The sequence below is a fragment of the Corapipo altera genome, unplaced genomic scaffold (assembly GCF_003945725.1).
Source record: "Corapipo altera isolate COAL_440 unplaced genomic scaffold, ASM394572v1 61411, whole genome shotgun sequence".
Classification (NCBI taxonomy): Eukaryota; Metazoa; Chordata; class Aves; order Passeriformes; family Pipridae; genus Corapipo; species Corapipo altera.
In genome coordinates this window covers 14,087,822-14,103,411 of record NW_020884875.1, presented here as the reverse complement: position 1 = coordinate 14,103,411, position 15,590 = coordinate 14,087,822, and the positions used below count along the sequence as shown (strand labels likewise).

Here is a 15,590-nt window from a genome sequence, read left to right as displayed (position 1 = left end):
TGACATGTAAAACTTATGGTACTAGAAACAAAAACTGATACATCCATTAGTTACAATTTTCAGTATTCGCTGATTCCTCTACAGTTTTGGTGAGGAATCTTCAGGGGAAAAAAAATATTGAAAGTTAATATGCACATCATAAATAGTTAACTAAATATGGAAACCTGACTAGATTAGCACAATGACAGAACTTCAACTTGTCACATTCAAGAGGGTGGGTATGTGTCATATATTCTGTTTCTTACTATAGATAATTTGGATAAGCATCTGAATGATTTTTCTCATGCTGCTAAAATTTTGAATCACCTGAAGAGATGACCAATGGGCCTGTAGAAGACTCATAGGGCTAGTATGCTATCTCTGGAGTCCACGGGCAGAGAGGCAGAAAACAGTAGGTAATGCTGTGACAGCAGTAACAGGAATGAGAGACCATTATACACCAATAGTCTTTCCTCATCCCAAACTAGTCAAGAATGGGGTAGAATGACTACCACCAAAGCAGAAGGCCTCCAGCTCACATTGCAGACTACAGGTTTTTTCCCCCTTCCTCTAAAAATCCCCAAAATGTTAGCCATTTCCCCATTAAAGAGAGGACTTCCTGTGCTGGTTAAGCTGAGTTACTGCTGAAGCGATGTGACAAATCCCTCTTCCTCAGCACCAACATTTCATAGTGGCAGTAAACAGCATAATTTTCATTTATACTTAATGAAAAAATAAAATGACAAACAACCTTTAAATTATATGATTTTTCCTATTAAAAATAGAAGGGTATGAAAGAAATAAATCTTGGAATGTTTTGACATTTTCAGGGAAGTATTTTTATTAAAGAAATATAAGTACACAACAAAAATAAGTGCTCAATTTCACAGAGCACAAAGACAGTGGGCTGGCTGATCTCTCTGGCATAAATCAGAAATAGCATCATTTAAAATAATGGCATTACACCAGTAAAAAAAGCTAGCAAGAGCTGAGTTCAAAGACTATAACAGAAGACTCCACTTCTCCTATCACAAAGGAAAAAGCTTTTATTAGAAAAAAAGGAGACTTTTTTCCTCTGAAATACCTTAGTTTGGCAAAAAAAAACCAACAGAGAAGTAAACACAATCTTTTCATTTCTTCCAAAGATTCAGGAGAAAACCTGAAGACAGATGTTTCACTAGTATTTGTCTGGACATTTGCATAGGTATAGTTATGCCAGTTTGTATTTTTATAGATTTTCATTTATTTGGTATTCAAGTACATTTCTATATTCATGGTAATGTTGATAGAAAACAGGTAATTATTTTATTCATTTTTCATTCTTTTTAATGCCTGCATGCATAGCAATGGTTTGCAGAACTTACAATCAAAAAATTAGGAAACATTAAATCAGCTGTATCACACTACGAGGCCATGAGAATCAGTTATGACTAAATTGCTGAAATAAGACAGGATGATTCTACTTTTCAGATTAGAGGAAAGGGAATAAAATAACAAAAACACTTCATATGTGGCTCTATTCAAATTCAGAGTTACTTTGCATAGTTTAGTTTAATCTCAGACTCCAAGAGAGAAAGAGAGAAAAAGAGAGAAAAAGAGAAAGAGAAAAATTTTCAAAGGACAACACAATTAGATTAATAAATACATTATGGAATATCCTGCAGGTATTTTATCTTGAAATAGCTAATACGATTAAATTGTCAGCCTAATGCATAGTCTTTCTTTTTTATATATATATTTAGTTTCTATTTCTGAAAAAAAATCTATGTCACAATTATTTTTTAAAATAGATCTTTAAAAATTTAAAAAATATACATTCTTTCTTACCTATAAATGGTATGGGGAACATACACTTCTCTAACTGGGAATTCCAAAATCTCTTTGTGGGGACGATTACGGTTTTCTGGAAATGGCTTCACTGGTAGAAGTTCTGGTGTCAGACAATAACTAAGGTTTTCTGGAGCTGGGGAAATCTCCAGTTTAAGTGTTCCTTTAAAATTACATCACAAAATCTCAGTAAAAATATAAAAAATAATCCATGTATAATAAAAGAAAGATGAAAACAATATATGAGGTTACATAGCAACAGTGCAGGAATAAGAACTGGATCTTGGGCTGCATGAGAAGGAAAGCATAAGTGTAGAAAGACTACAGAGGAAGTAGCCTACACACATCCCTTTACATCAGGACAAAATATGGCTTTTTATGCCTACCCCGTACTATTTCAAGCAAATAGAAAAAAGGAAGGAATACTATATGCTGGCTTGACATTCTAGTATCTTTCACACACAAATAATACAACATTTGTCTGGGAGACAAATAAAGATAAAAGGGCTGCTGTCTAATACAGTTCTCTCTCACTCTACTCACTCCCCTCAGATTCTGCTCTGATTAAACTCTGCCAAATTAGACACCACCCACCAGGACAGCCAGGCTTGTAGTGGTCAGCAGTTAAACAGTTAATACTGATAACATTTACCCAAGTATCAACAGACTGTCTGTTTAAATTCTGTGCTGTGATAACTGAAAACCGTTTGTGGAGCTCAGACTTGCCATTTCTGGCAATCAGTTAGAAAGGAAAAGCAGCTTTGCCCTCAGTTCATATTTTTTAAGGTTCCTCTGTGACCCAGAAGTGCCTGAGTTGTAATTTATATAAAACGAAAAACTAAGCTTGTCAGGTGTTTGACAGTAGCCAAACACTGTATCTGCCTCTCTACTTTGCTAACTAACAATGACTCAAATACCAAACTAAAATGAACAGTGTATACATTTTAATCTCTCTCTACAAAATATGAACCATTTCAAAGTATTGAAGGGAAATGACAAGGCTCTTAGAAATTTGCTTTAAAGTTCTGTCTTCAAACAGTTTGAACAATAAGAAAAGACATCCAGTAGATACACTGTAAATTAGCAAGGAAAGCAAATAATTTTAGAATATCAAGCTAACTATAACTCTGCATACTAATTCACACAGAAAAAAAAAATTCAAAATCATCTGTGTTCAGGTTGACACTGGGAACCCAGGAAGTTCCTAAATGGCACCCATTATAGGCTTTAAACCCAAGTTAATTGTATTTTGGGGTTGGAATTTACAGAAAAATTTAGGGAAGAAAAATACACATAACCCTTTCCATCCACAATTAACTATATACCTGGTAAAGTCTTAATTCGTCTTTGCAAGGAAGATGATCTTTTGAAATCAGCTAAAAATTTGAACAGATCTTCATCACTGAGCCTGTCTCCCTCCTACCAGGAGAAAGACAAAAATCAGTACCTTTATAACAACACTCCATAACACTGAGAAAAGGTTTGTAAGTGAACCATGTTCCTGAGGCATGCAAAGCAAGTGCATTACTGTGTACTTGACATTAGTTATCCTCTGTCTCCACACAAATACAACTGGCAATTTTTCCCAACACAATTCACATTACATAGACGAAAAATTTCTAAGGAAAACAGAAAGAGAATCCAGTACCTGTTTAAAGAAGGTGCCAAGGGTCAAAGAGATTGTTTTGAAATTGGATGCTGGATAGCTGTCCTCTGAGCTGAGACTTCTCTCAGAAGGCCTTCTTGCCTGCAGCAGTGTTGCCCTCTTGTCACTAGTGGATCCCTTCCCTTCAAATGGAAATTAAATGAAACATCATCTTGCTTTTTGCTTTTGCTGCAGTACGAAGATTACAAGAATACCTAGAAAATCACAACTTCCCAGCAACATCAGAGGATAGAGTACCTAAAACACTGAACTTTTATTTCAGACTATGTGAAATAGTGGAATGTCAAGACACACCTAGAGAACTGACATTATTTCTGCTGCAGAGCACAAGTTTACTCAAATTTTTAGTTCATGGGTTATGAAGCACATTAGTCAACGGTGTCGAACAATGGTCCTGAATACCCTAGAAACTAAGATGATAGGTATTTTGATTGTCCAGTATAGCTAATGAACTCCATGTGGTAAAGGGAGTTTTACTACTACAAAGCCAGTGTTCAATGAAAATCAGGTCTAAACCAATAAAGAATATTTAGCAGACATAAAAATTAATATGCAGAGATGAAACGGTGAGGACATTGACTTGTAAGTGGTTGTAGCACTGACAAGGAAGATTGAGAAGATGTGACTTTGAATCTGTTATTCACTCTCGATGCTAGAGTGAATGACATTGTTTCCTATATTCAGTCCTACTGAAGAGTAATTTTGCATTACTTAGAAAAGTTGGACAATTACCGTTTAAACCTTCAGTGTCAGGTGTTTCTCGTTCAAGTGTTGAAAGGTTGAAGAAATTAGTTAGGCTTATGGGAATCCAGGCAAATGGCATTCTGTATTTCCCCAAACGCTGACAAAAGGATTCAGCTTGTGCTTTCAGTTTTTCAATCTTTTCTTTTGTCTAAGACAAATAAAATAATGACTGTTAAAAAAAAAGCTATCAGTTATTGTAATGCTACCATAGATAAAAATGTAAATTACATATTTACAGTTCAGTAAATAATTTGCAGATATCTCTCATGTTTTCTTGATACATCACTGTCAGAATTGTAGCTGTTTTGATTTGTACATTCAATTAGATTTCTTTTCAATGAGTTCAGTTGCATCTGATCTTTTTGGAGTGACCCACAAGTCCAATATGAACAATCACCGTGAAACGTTAGCAGATTCAGTGTCTTTCATCAGATATTGAAAAAATATTCTACTGCTATTGAAAGCAATATTCTAAAGGTGAGACGTATGGAAGTCCAACAAACAGTTTCAGCCTGTTCCACGGAGGTAAGTGACCATGAATTCCTTGAATAGAGCTCATGTTATCTATGAATGACAGTACTGAACTAGCCACTACACACCACAACAGATTGTCTGCCCATCCAAACCAGTAACATGTCTTTGAGGTACAAATATTTCTGTGAATTCTACGTTCTAGTCATCTCTTTTGCTCACCCCTACCTGCTTCATAACTCAAGACTTTGTCAGCATTAATTTCCAAAGGGGTCAGTAATGAAAATGCACCTTCCCTTCTCCTGACTTCTGTTGGTCATAGACACCAAACCATGGATGCACTAACTGGCTTCCCCTCCAGTGTTTCTGATATTCTGTCCTATTCCAAAGGGTCTGATCTTTACCTTTTTTTTTTTTTTTTACCTTGATCATGCATTTTTTCATCCAAACATTCTTTATGGTTATTTACTTACCTTGCCAGCCTCACTTTCTTTAAGAACCATATAGGGTTCTGCACAGTCTCCAATTTCTCCTTGCTGAAGCACTTTTTCTATCTACAAAAACCAGGAAAATAAGACACTCACAAATAAAAAATATCACCCAAATAGTAACATACTGTTTCTCTAGCAATATGAAAGAGCCTGCCTAAATGTACAACACAAAATGTTTATGGAGTGACTGATACTACACCTCTTAGTCTTCCATCTGTTGGAGGGCAGAAAACATATATGTGACAACACTGTCAATCAGTTACTACTGCATTTTCATTGAAATCAGGAAAATTAACACATTCCAAATTAAGTGGTTCAGGTTAAATCAGTTTCGTAATTAAATACACAAAATCATGCAAACAGAAATAAATCAGAGCCAAAAAACTTCCGCAAAATGTAAATAAAATTTTTAAAAGTGCCTTATTTCACTATACTTTTAATTTCCTTTTGGCAAAGATAGGAAATTCTAAGTATTTTGTATAACTAGAAGACAGGGTATCGATATAACTTCTAAGCTTTAAAGTGAGATATATCAAGTGGACACCAGCACAGATACTATTAAAAAATTCTAGAATTCATCTCATCTAGAGGAAACCCGTGTTTGTCGGCTTCATGAACTCAGACAACAGGCACAGCTGAGAACTGGAAGAACGGTGTTGAGGCAGCGCTGTAACATACCTTTATTACCAGATATATATCTGATGAAGGATATGTGACAGAAAATACTGCCGATCTTGCCTGAGTAGACAAGTCAATGGAGGGTGTATGAGAACGCAAGAATCCTCTTAATGAGTCAGAGTTGAGGTCACAATGAAAATTTTCTGAGATCTTGAAAAGAAAAAGGATTAAAATACATCGCAGAGAAAAAATGCTTCAAATTTTATTTTAAAACAAGTCAAAAGCAATATCTTGAACTACAAAACAAACAACTGCAAGCATGTGACCTTGACTAAATAAAAGGAATTGTGGATCAGACTACATGTGTGAAACAGTTGCAGATTTTTTTGTAAGGTTTCCTAAATTACTACTCCAGAGATAAAAACCCAAGCCAACTCCACAAAAATATTGTATGCACACTTACCTTTTTTCTTTCCTTTATGTCATAGAGAGCTATGCATGCAAATAAAGGTTCGATCTCTATATCAAACCTGTTAGGGACAGACACACAAGACACTGATTGATACTGCACTCGTGTGGTTATGTATAATAAAAAAAAAATAAAAGGGCTTTATTTTGACTGGCACTTTTGTTAGCAAATAAGGAGAAATACTTAGTTCCAGACCTCAGTTCTCTCCAAGTGTGGAGGATTTTTTTATTAGTGCATTATATTATAAGATTTCAAGAGGAAAAGAATGGAAGTAAACTGCATTCTACGTATTTTCTAAATTTGACAGAAACTGATCTCAGATATCAATTAAAATTATTGTATCTTTCTTGCTTTTTTTTTTTCTGTGTATGAAGTTGTGCTCGTTCTGGCTGGGGTAGAATTAATTTTCTTCACAGTGCTTGGTGTGGGGCTGTGTTTTGGATTTGTGCTTAATACTGACTTGATAATATAGGGATGTTATATATATTATATATATATATATAATATATAATAACAAAACAAAAAAGTTTTTGTTATTGCCGAGCAGTGCTTGCACAGAGCCAAGGTTTTTTCAGCTTTTCATACTGCCATGATGGTGAGGAGACTAGGGTGCATGGGAGGTTGGGAGGAGACACAGCCTGGACAGATGACCCCAACTGATGAAAAGGATATTCCACACCATATTTCAGGTATGACATCATGCTCAGTATAAAAAGTGAGGAGAAGAAGGAGGAAAGGAAGGGATGTTTGGAGTGATGGTGTTTGTCTTCCCACATAACTGTTACATGTGATGGGTCCCTGCTCTCCTGGATATGCCTGCCCACACAGGAAGCAGTGCGTTAATTCCTTTCTTTTTGCTCTGCTTGCACATGCAGCTTTTGCTTTTCCCACTAAGCTGTCTGTGTCTTAACCGATGAGTTTTCTAGTTTTTTGATTCTCTCCCCAGTATCACTGGTGGGGGAGTGAGTGAGTGGCCACGTAGGGCTTGGTTGCCAGCAGGGGTGAAACCATGACAAAAGTCCAGTAGTGTGTAGGAACCAATCTGGTTTGTGTGAAATATATAATTTGGGCTCACTCCCTACTCCTTTTCACCCTAACAAGTTAAAGTGTTCTGTAAAGAGGAACAGAAATGGTCCTCTGCTACCCTAAGGAAGAACACGTGAGCGTGTGAATTGCTGTACAGGACACCTGCAGTGGTGTTGCAGTGGGAAGAGAATTTCTGAGAAATGGTGACTGAAGCTTGTGAAGGATACTTACTTCAGAGTCTGCAGCTTCACCAAAATCCTGTTGCCCAGATGTTCCTTCGGGCGATCTGGCACTGGCCGTATTTCCACTGCATCTTCCTATAATTACACAGTAATTATAGTAATACTCAATCAAAACAACTGTAAATTTACGTACTTGGATAAAACCTTTATGTAATGGTAGCTGGGCTGCTGCTACAGACTAGCACCTTCCCCCACTCAGTGGGCATTTAATCTCTTCAGAGATGAAAAATAATTGATTTACTATTTCTAAATATTTACATTCCTGACCCCTATCTGGCATTTACACCAAATATTTACATTTCTGGGCCCCCAGTGAGAGTTACAGGGAAGGGTAACACCCTCACATAGCCCTATCACCAGCATGTGGCTTGACCCACACTGAGAGGGGTATAACAGGGCCTCAGGCAACAGTGCGAGTCCAAGTTCAAACCCCCCCATGAAAACTGAAGACAGCTGACAGGAGCCCATGATGACATGCCTTCATGTTATTATCCAAGGGAGACACCTATCCAGGCCATAAACCCTGTGTTTGAACTGTGGTGCAGCTTTAACCCGACTAATGCCAGGACAGTCAGCTGGGGAAAACCAGCCTCCCAGCTCACCTCATCCACAGAGGGGTAGAGGGCGAGGAGCTCAGGGTGCCTGTTGGTGCGCCGCGCCTCCTCATTCTGCCTCTCAAACTCCTCAGCGCTGACGTGCCGCAGAAGATTCTCCAAGCGGGGGTCTGGTTGCAGGCTGCGGAGCTCGAAGTAAGAGGAGGCAAGGGTCGTCTTGGAGGTCTCCTCGGGGAGAGCATGGACGTGTTGGGGTCCCGCCTGTTGGAAAGCAGCAAAATGGCAAGCTGTGGCTTGAGCACCAGGGTGCCAGGGAACGACTCTTGGTGGTCTGGCAGAGGGGATCTTAATGCCACCTCTGCCATGAAGCCTAATGGCGAGCATGGTGCTCCGCTTGATGCCATTAGAGAGATCCTGGGATGATTCTTTTGAGGGAAGCTGCAGTATTTGGTTACTTCTCCCAAAGTTAAGAAAATGTACCTGGAAACTTGCATCGCCAGAATCCAGTGTTTCTGATTCAAAGGTTTGTTTTTGAAGCGTCTTGTGAAAATCTTTTCGGGATCCCCTATTTTTCAGGCTACATGTATCTGAATTCCCTTGGTTCCTTTCTCGGACAAGCCCAAGAAAGTCAGGATAGCATGAGGAGGAGTTAAGGGAAAATAAAACAGAAAAGGCAAATAAAAAAATATTAAAGAACTGTAAACATTGTTCTGCAAAAGAGCAGCACAGCACAGCTTTTATGCAAAAATGTGACATTTCACAACTTTAATTTCTTTTAACACACCACTGCAACTCTATCACGTATATTAAGAACAGTCTTAAAAGGAAGAAAATTCATTCAGATCACTTTTGCAAAGACCATGAGCCTGAGACAGCACCAAAACCAGATCTAGGTACAAATTCAGCCCTGATCTCCTCATTAGACACAGTGATTAGTTCAGTGACCTTAAGAACATGGATTTGGATCACTTGTCTTTTGGCTGGATCTGCTTCTGCAATTATACATCCAAAAGCTTAGTGTTCTTATCCTGGACCTAGCTAGCATCCCAAGTTAAACACAGGCAACAATCTAAACCTTTCAAATAATGCCCATTTTTGAAGAGGGCTACTGCTATGGGACAATGTAACGCTCTCTGCCGGTAACTTTGCAAAATTTTGCAGCAAGGTTCCAATTTCAAGTTTCATTTTTGAGGCAGATGGAAAATCCTGAAAAAAAAGATACCAGATGCACCCAGAGCTCTGCTTCTTTCACTTTAGTATAGAATTTGCTAAATCCTTTGATGGCCTTTTTGCAATCAGCCACCTTAGTTACATGATCCTGCTTTATTCATTTGCCTTTCCATAACACTCCCAAGGCGATGGCTAAACATTTGAGTACTTTCATAAAGAAGCCACAATAAGCAATTATTGATCAAGGAGACACCTTTTTTATTACATTTTGGGAGTAACTGAATTATATGCTCTGATGTGTTTTAGTTTTAATTGTTTGCATTTTAATAATTTACCAGTTCACTGCAATGAAAACTGAAGTCATAAAAGAGACAATCCCAGCTCTCCTTGGATGTGACCTTGTTTTGGAGCCACCATAATACTCCAGAATGGAAGACAGGAATTCTGCATGACTTTAAGATATTTAAGCATCCAGAAGAGGTTGTGTAGATAATTTTGTCGCTACCTCCAGTGGCAAACGATTAATCAAGAAATTTATGTACCTGAGTTCACACTTTGCCTCTGGTTTACAAGCTACAATAGAGATGCCTTTCCCCTAAAGTACTCCTGGAAAATTTATTTATATTGTTTATTTATTTTGAAAAGCATGGTAGCAATTAAAACTCACCAAGTGGCAAAACACGCTTTTACCACACATGTCAATTTATTGGCCACACACTGAATTAAGTAAATGGAATGAGGAAAAGGAACAAAGGAAAACTGAAACGAGAAACAGACAGGCACAGGAACAAGCCTCCCATGCAGCCTCTGGCAAAAACACATGTACTCCACCTGTGTCCAGCTTCTCTGCCACATACCTCTCTGCTCTCGGGCACAAGGACCACCTCTGCTCACGCCACTCACCAAAGACTCCTCAGCCTCCTGTTCTGAACCTTCGCATTCATGAATGCATGAAAGTCACTTACGCACTCCTCTCATCCATAGCTCACCAATCAGCAACCTATCCTATGAATCTGCTTCCTATGTAGGCAACTCCAGTTTTTCCAGCCTTTCTCAAGACAATGGAAAGCCTTCTACACTTACTTTTTTCTCACTCCTCTCTTGATATCTTTTCTTCTCCTTCCTATTCTGAGAATAGTGTCCAAGCACTAACATGAGATTACCAATAACAATCCATAATTTTTTTATGTGACACTGCAGCATATTTGACACTGCCTTGTTCTTTCCAATTTTTAATAACTTGCTTGCATTGCTAGCCACAGACATCAAAGCTCAGCTCTCTGGTAGAGCCCATCATCATGTTTACCACAGAGTCCACTGCAAAAAAAGTTCCTTAATGCAAATTTACCTTATCTGAATGAATGAAATACTAAAACGCGCAACAAAACTTTCCTCATATGTGTATTTCTATGGCTCTATTCACACTTCTACCAGTACACCTAAATGCAGAAACAGCTATGTTCTATTTTTCACCTTACCTACTTTACTGTTCACTCAACAAAGTGCACGAACAAAGCTGCACACTCGCTCTTTACAGTGTGCTCAGAACAATGCTGTGTGAAAGAGCAGCACAGATGGAGAGCCCGCAAAACCCATGAGCCTATTTTTGGTGACTCACTGTGAAACAGTTCTGAGAATTCAATCAATTTCATCAGCACCCCTGGAGGAAGTATCTTGATAACCCTCAGCAGCTGCTCCGCTGAGGAGCACGAGCTGCACAGTTAAACAATGCAATTCCTTTACAATAGCCAGGACTCAACCCATACAGCACTGACTGCTGATGTACGTTATGTTAGAAAAGCAGAGAGCAGCAAGGGTGGGTGAAGGGGTACAACACAATGGAAGCAAATGTGCCAGTACTCCACTATCACCGCCTCCTACTGCTTCTTTAGAACAGGGTACGAGTGCATGAGGGGATGAATGGAAGTGTTACAGAAAAACAGAGCTCCAAAACCCTCTTTCTGAAGAACAGGATGGGGTGACAGGGAAGGAGGCAAGATATCCCCATTCCCCAGACTCCCCTAAGAGTCTGGGGACATGCAACCTTGCATAGAAAACACTGACTGAGAGTGCCTTTCACATTTAACATATGTAATGGAAAATATAATATAATATAATATAATATAGTAAATGAAAGGAAATTAAGTCACTCAGAAAGACTACAGATGCAGTTCTGTGTGTTGAATTACACTGACCTCAAATGCAGAAATAATTTTTTTTACTTATGTAAAATAGTAAAGTAGGCTATAACACTAATAATCCCATGAATACACTCAGTCACTGCTGGGAAAGCCCATAGTCCTTGAGCTTTCAGACACCATTAGAAATCAGATTGTGTTGAATTTTCAGGGCATGGATAGGAGAAAAGCATGCAAATGTAATCTTTATCGCTGTTATCTTTCCTTTTAGTGGGATCACATAGTACTAGTATTCCTGATTTAGATAAATCAGCATTATATACGTTGATGTGAATTTTTTCCTACTTAATTCCCAGAGTGCCTGATAATTAAGAAGCAGATGCAATAGCTCAATGAAAAGTCAGTTCTTGTCTTCAACCACTGATTAAAATCATTAGTCTTTAGGATTACTTATAACAGCAAGACCTCCTCTCTGATAAATAAGATGGAATGTATTTTTGATTTTATTTAATTATATGTAGCTTACTTTCGATTCACAATCAGCCACTCACGGATATATGTCTGAACACAGTCTTTGACATGTGAGTCCAGTTCAACCCTGTGGAAAAAGCAACATATTGTAAATATTTTAGCACCTAAGTCATACTTTCAGGACAAAGAAATTTATATAAACATGCTATTCAGGAAAAGGATTCTCTATTAGTCCTCTTCTGTGTATTTATTTTACTGCTAAACTATTGTTTGACGTTCAAAAAATTCTGTGTACTGCATGAATTCCCTGATGCATGTTTTTGTTACTATGTTTATAAATTTACAGACATACATTACTAGAGGTAACCATGTGCCACACTATTTATTTCATAAATATAATACTGATGTTGCTGCAAAATACACATCCCATACAGACCATGTAATAGATTTGCAACTGATTACCAAGACCGGGTAACAGCTGATGTGGGTTCATGTGTGCAGGACAGAGCCTTGGCTGATGCCAGGCTGCTCTGTGCCCCTGCCACCATGGTTCCTGTATCTGGTTTGGGTGGGAGGTATGTTTGCAAGCAGGCAGTATGTTAACCCAGTTCAGTCAGTGGTATCTGCTTCCTGCTCTCGGTGCACAAAGACATCAAAGACTGCACTGCCTGCAGGCCAATCTTCGGTGCATGCTCCTTCTGTGTTCTCATCTTCCCTAACATATCCTCGCATCTTTGATCAGGATTTTCTGTGAAAACACTAATATCAGTGATAGCAATGTGAACAGCTAAATGGCAAGCTGCTGTGTAAAAAAAGCCCTCTTGATGTCTCTGTGGTGTAAATCAAGCTTAAAACTGATTGTACAGCATGAGTCTACACGTTCTCCTATTGGAAAAACAAACAGATAATTGCTGTTTCAAACATCAGGCATGTTGGGAAGTAACCTTGGAAATAGGGAAAAATATTTCAGATCTAATTTCAGAAGATGGATACTTTTTAAAATATTTTTGTTCATCATTTAAATAAATGGGAACTTCAAGCAGCAAAATATTCACTCTCTCCCACATCAGTTCTCTCTCTCCAACGCACAGGAAGACAAGAATTCATTATAAAGATTGGAACTTTTTCTGTGAGTAAATTCAGGTGAAAATCACCTTTTCTGCAAAGGTTAGACAAGTCCCTAGGAACTGTATGATTCTCAGGTGACCTAGTGTGACACCTCATCTCTACTGCCTTTGCTCTCCTGAACTTACTGAGAGATGCACCGGGCCAAGAAGAGACTTGCAGACCGAGACCTTGTTTAGAGACGGATTCTCAGCTAGTTTACATATAGCTGGCAAGAATCATACAAATTTTGTTTCCTGCTTAGCCTCATTGCATTTGGTACGTTGGGCAGAAAACACTGAACAAATACTGCTGTTGTATAGGTCTCTAATTTATACAGTCGGCTGGTGAATTAGAGCAGCCTGTAGCATTTGCAGGAACAGAGGGGAATGCAGGTCTACCCTGTGAGCCAAGACACCATAAACTAAGTCTGTTTGTCCCTTCATTGTTCAGGCTCAACACAGCAGAGAATATAGACTGTGCTGTTCATTTTCTGAATAAACTGGTAGGAGCGCGCCCCCCATCCCAAACACATTGCACACTTAGCCATCTTTGCAGACATAACAGTTCGGGGCTAAACTGGTGCTGACTTCAAGTTTATCTCATGGTTACTGCTTGCAAAATTCAATAGGCCTTTGAGGTTCTACTTAAAGGTACCATTTACAGTGAAACAGTCCTTGAAGAGTATTTTGTATAGAAACGATAGACTCGCTTAAACCACATCAGAAAACTCTCTTACGGATTTTCTTATTCTGAAAAATTCTGTTGCCGATGATGTGCCTGTTTATCAAACCAGTTTAAATATTTGCAGGACTGTTGAGTGCTACTGTCAGTACATGCTACCTATTTAATTTAAGCTGTTGAAAGCAGTGGAATTATTTTATCAGTGTCAGCTTGAAACCAAAAGTGACTTCCACTCTAGAAATTAACACTTTTTTTTCTCTCCAAACCTTGAGAAGCATGAACTATTTCGCCCCATTTAAGCAAGACAGTTACTGAGAAAGAGTCTTAGTGATCTGATCAATGTCATGTAACACAAAGATGAAAAAAAGAAGAAAAAAAAGTAAAACCCTTCAATCCTGTGCTTACTACATGATCAGAATCAACTTCCATCTCTGGCATCACAGCTGCAAAAATTACTTTTCATACTATTCTCCTGCCCTTCTTTACTCTTATTTCTGGTTTACATCTATCTCATTTCTGCCACTACCAGCAAGCTTAGGAAGTTGTGTAAACACTTGCATAATTTTAAGCGTGGAAAGAGGCCTAACAGAATGAATGGCAAAGTTCAAACATTCATCAACTGTGTAGTGGATGGATGGATGGTAGAGTGAGGTGTTTGGATCAACATCTGCAATACTATTTTTACACCTGTTGCATTTCAGAGGGAGAAAAACTCTCCTTACCCATCTTCTGGCACAGAAGGTTGCAAAGTCCTGCACTCTTTGGGTGTAAAGAGAACATCCAGGTCATCTTCAGGAAAATCCCCAAGTTCTTGTGCTAGTTCTGAGTCCAAGTTGCTCAGCTGTGTCATTAGGAAACCTTCAAAATCTACTGGGTCTACTGCGTCATAAAAGGAAGGCTAATGAGAAATAAAGAGGCATTTATTTTAGCAACAGATGGCTTTTCCTGACAGTATAATTTAGGCTTATTTATTTAATTATTGTGATTGTCCCATTGTGTATTAAACATCAGAAACAAACTTCTAACCTTCTCACCTAGGAATAAAAAAGGATAAGGGAAGGTGACCAAAATGACAGTGACAGGCAGCACTAGCTGGGAGTGAGCTGCCGATGGACAGGAGAGAAGAGACAAAACACACTGTGAATAACAAGAAAGTTAACTCTTCAGAGTTAAGGACCAACTAAAGACTGTGTGCTTTCAACTGACAACAAAGTTGAGGACTATACTCAAAATCAGAAAAAATTATTATTTCTATTGGTTTTTTCTAACTATTTCAGTAAGAATGTATATTTGTATATTATTGGAGTTCTAATTTTATCATATTTGTCAAGGGTTTGTGTGGTACTTGTGCAAAATATTACATGGAACTTCTAAAGTTGTTACTGCAAACCTGAGATATTCACCATTTCTACACCACATGGCATTGTTGTATCTCATTACATTTAATTAGCCATTTTTACACAGAATGTCTGATCAGAACAAAGTTCAACAAGTACAAGCTCTACCACTCACACATGCTATTATGCCGTCTGGTTCTTTTCATCTGTTTAGTGTCAAAAACAGAGGCAGAAAATCTTGTTTGATTTGGTACCTAGAGTTGTTTCATATACACATAAATGTGACTTCATATAAGTGCATGTTATTCTGTGTTCAGATAAAACTGAAAATTATTGTACTTGCTATATAGTCAATAAAAATACCGTGTATCTCTTTAGGAAATAAAACATCTGTCCAGTTGAGTACAGAGACTAAAATCTCTTACAGTTGATTTTCTTGACAAGTCAAAAACAGATCTAAAAACTACAGCTTTAGAAAACTTATAGTTAATGTTCTGTGAGTTCCAGAAAGGCTGATGAAACCTCAGCATAGTAAGAGCGCAGAAAATTAGTTACAGCATTTGAATAATAGCACTGGAATAACTTTTATACTAGGAGGA

At 38.1% G+C, this 15,590-nt stretch overlaps 1 protein-coding gene across 5 annotated transcripts in view; it reads right to left on the bottom strand.

Moving 5' to 3' along the window:
- The window catches only part of DOCK8 (dedicator of cytokinesis 8), an 88,143-nt gene that overhangs the window by 49,744 nt on the left and 22,809 nt on the right, over positions 1-15,590 (bottom strand). For all 5 annotated transcript variants that reach the window (XM_027635058.1, XM_027635059.1, XM_027635060.1 and 2 more), the window contains 12 exons: positions 14,377-14,552; positions 11,922-11,993; positions 8,568-8,691; positions 8,136-8,348; positions 7,523-7,608; positions 6,260-6,326; positions 5,857-6,006; positions 5,161-5,241; positions 4,205-4,364; positions 3,455-3,594; positions 3,132-3,225; positions 1,807-1,969 (listed from right to left, as the gene is read on the bottom strand). In XM_027635058.1, coding sequence (XP_027490859.1) covers positions 1,807-1,969; positions 3,132-3,225; positions 3,455-3,594; positions 4,205-4,364; positions 5,161-5,241; positions 5,857-6,006; positions 6,260-6,326; positions 7,523-7,608; positions 8,136-8,348; positions 8,568-8,691; positions 11,922-11,993; positions 14,377-14,552 — 1,526 coding nt within the window. The remainder of the gene's footprint in view (positions 1-1,806; positions 1,970-3,131; positions 3,226-3,454; positions 3,595-4,204; positions 4,365-5,160; positions 5,242-5,856; positions 6,007-6,259; positions 6,327-7,522; positions 7,609-8,135; positions 8,349-8,567; positions 8,692-11,921; positions 11,994-14,376; positions 14,553-15,590) is intronic.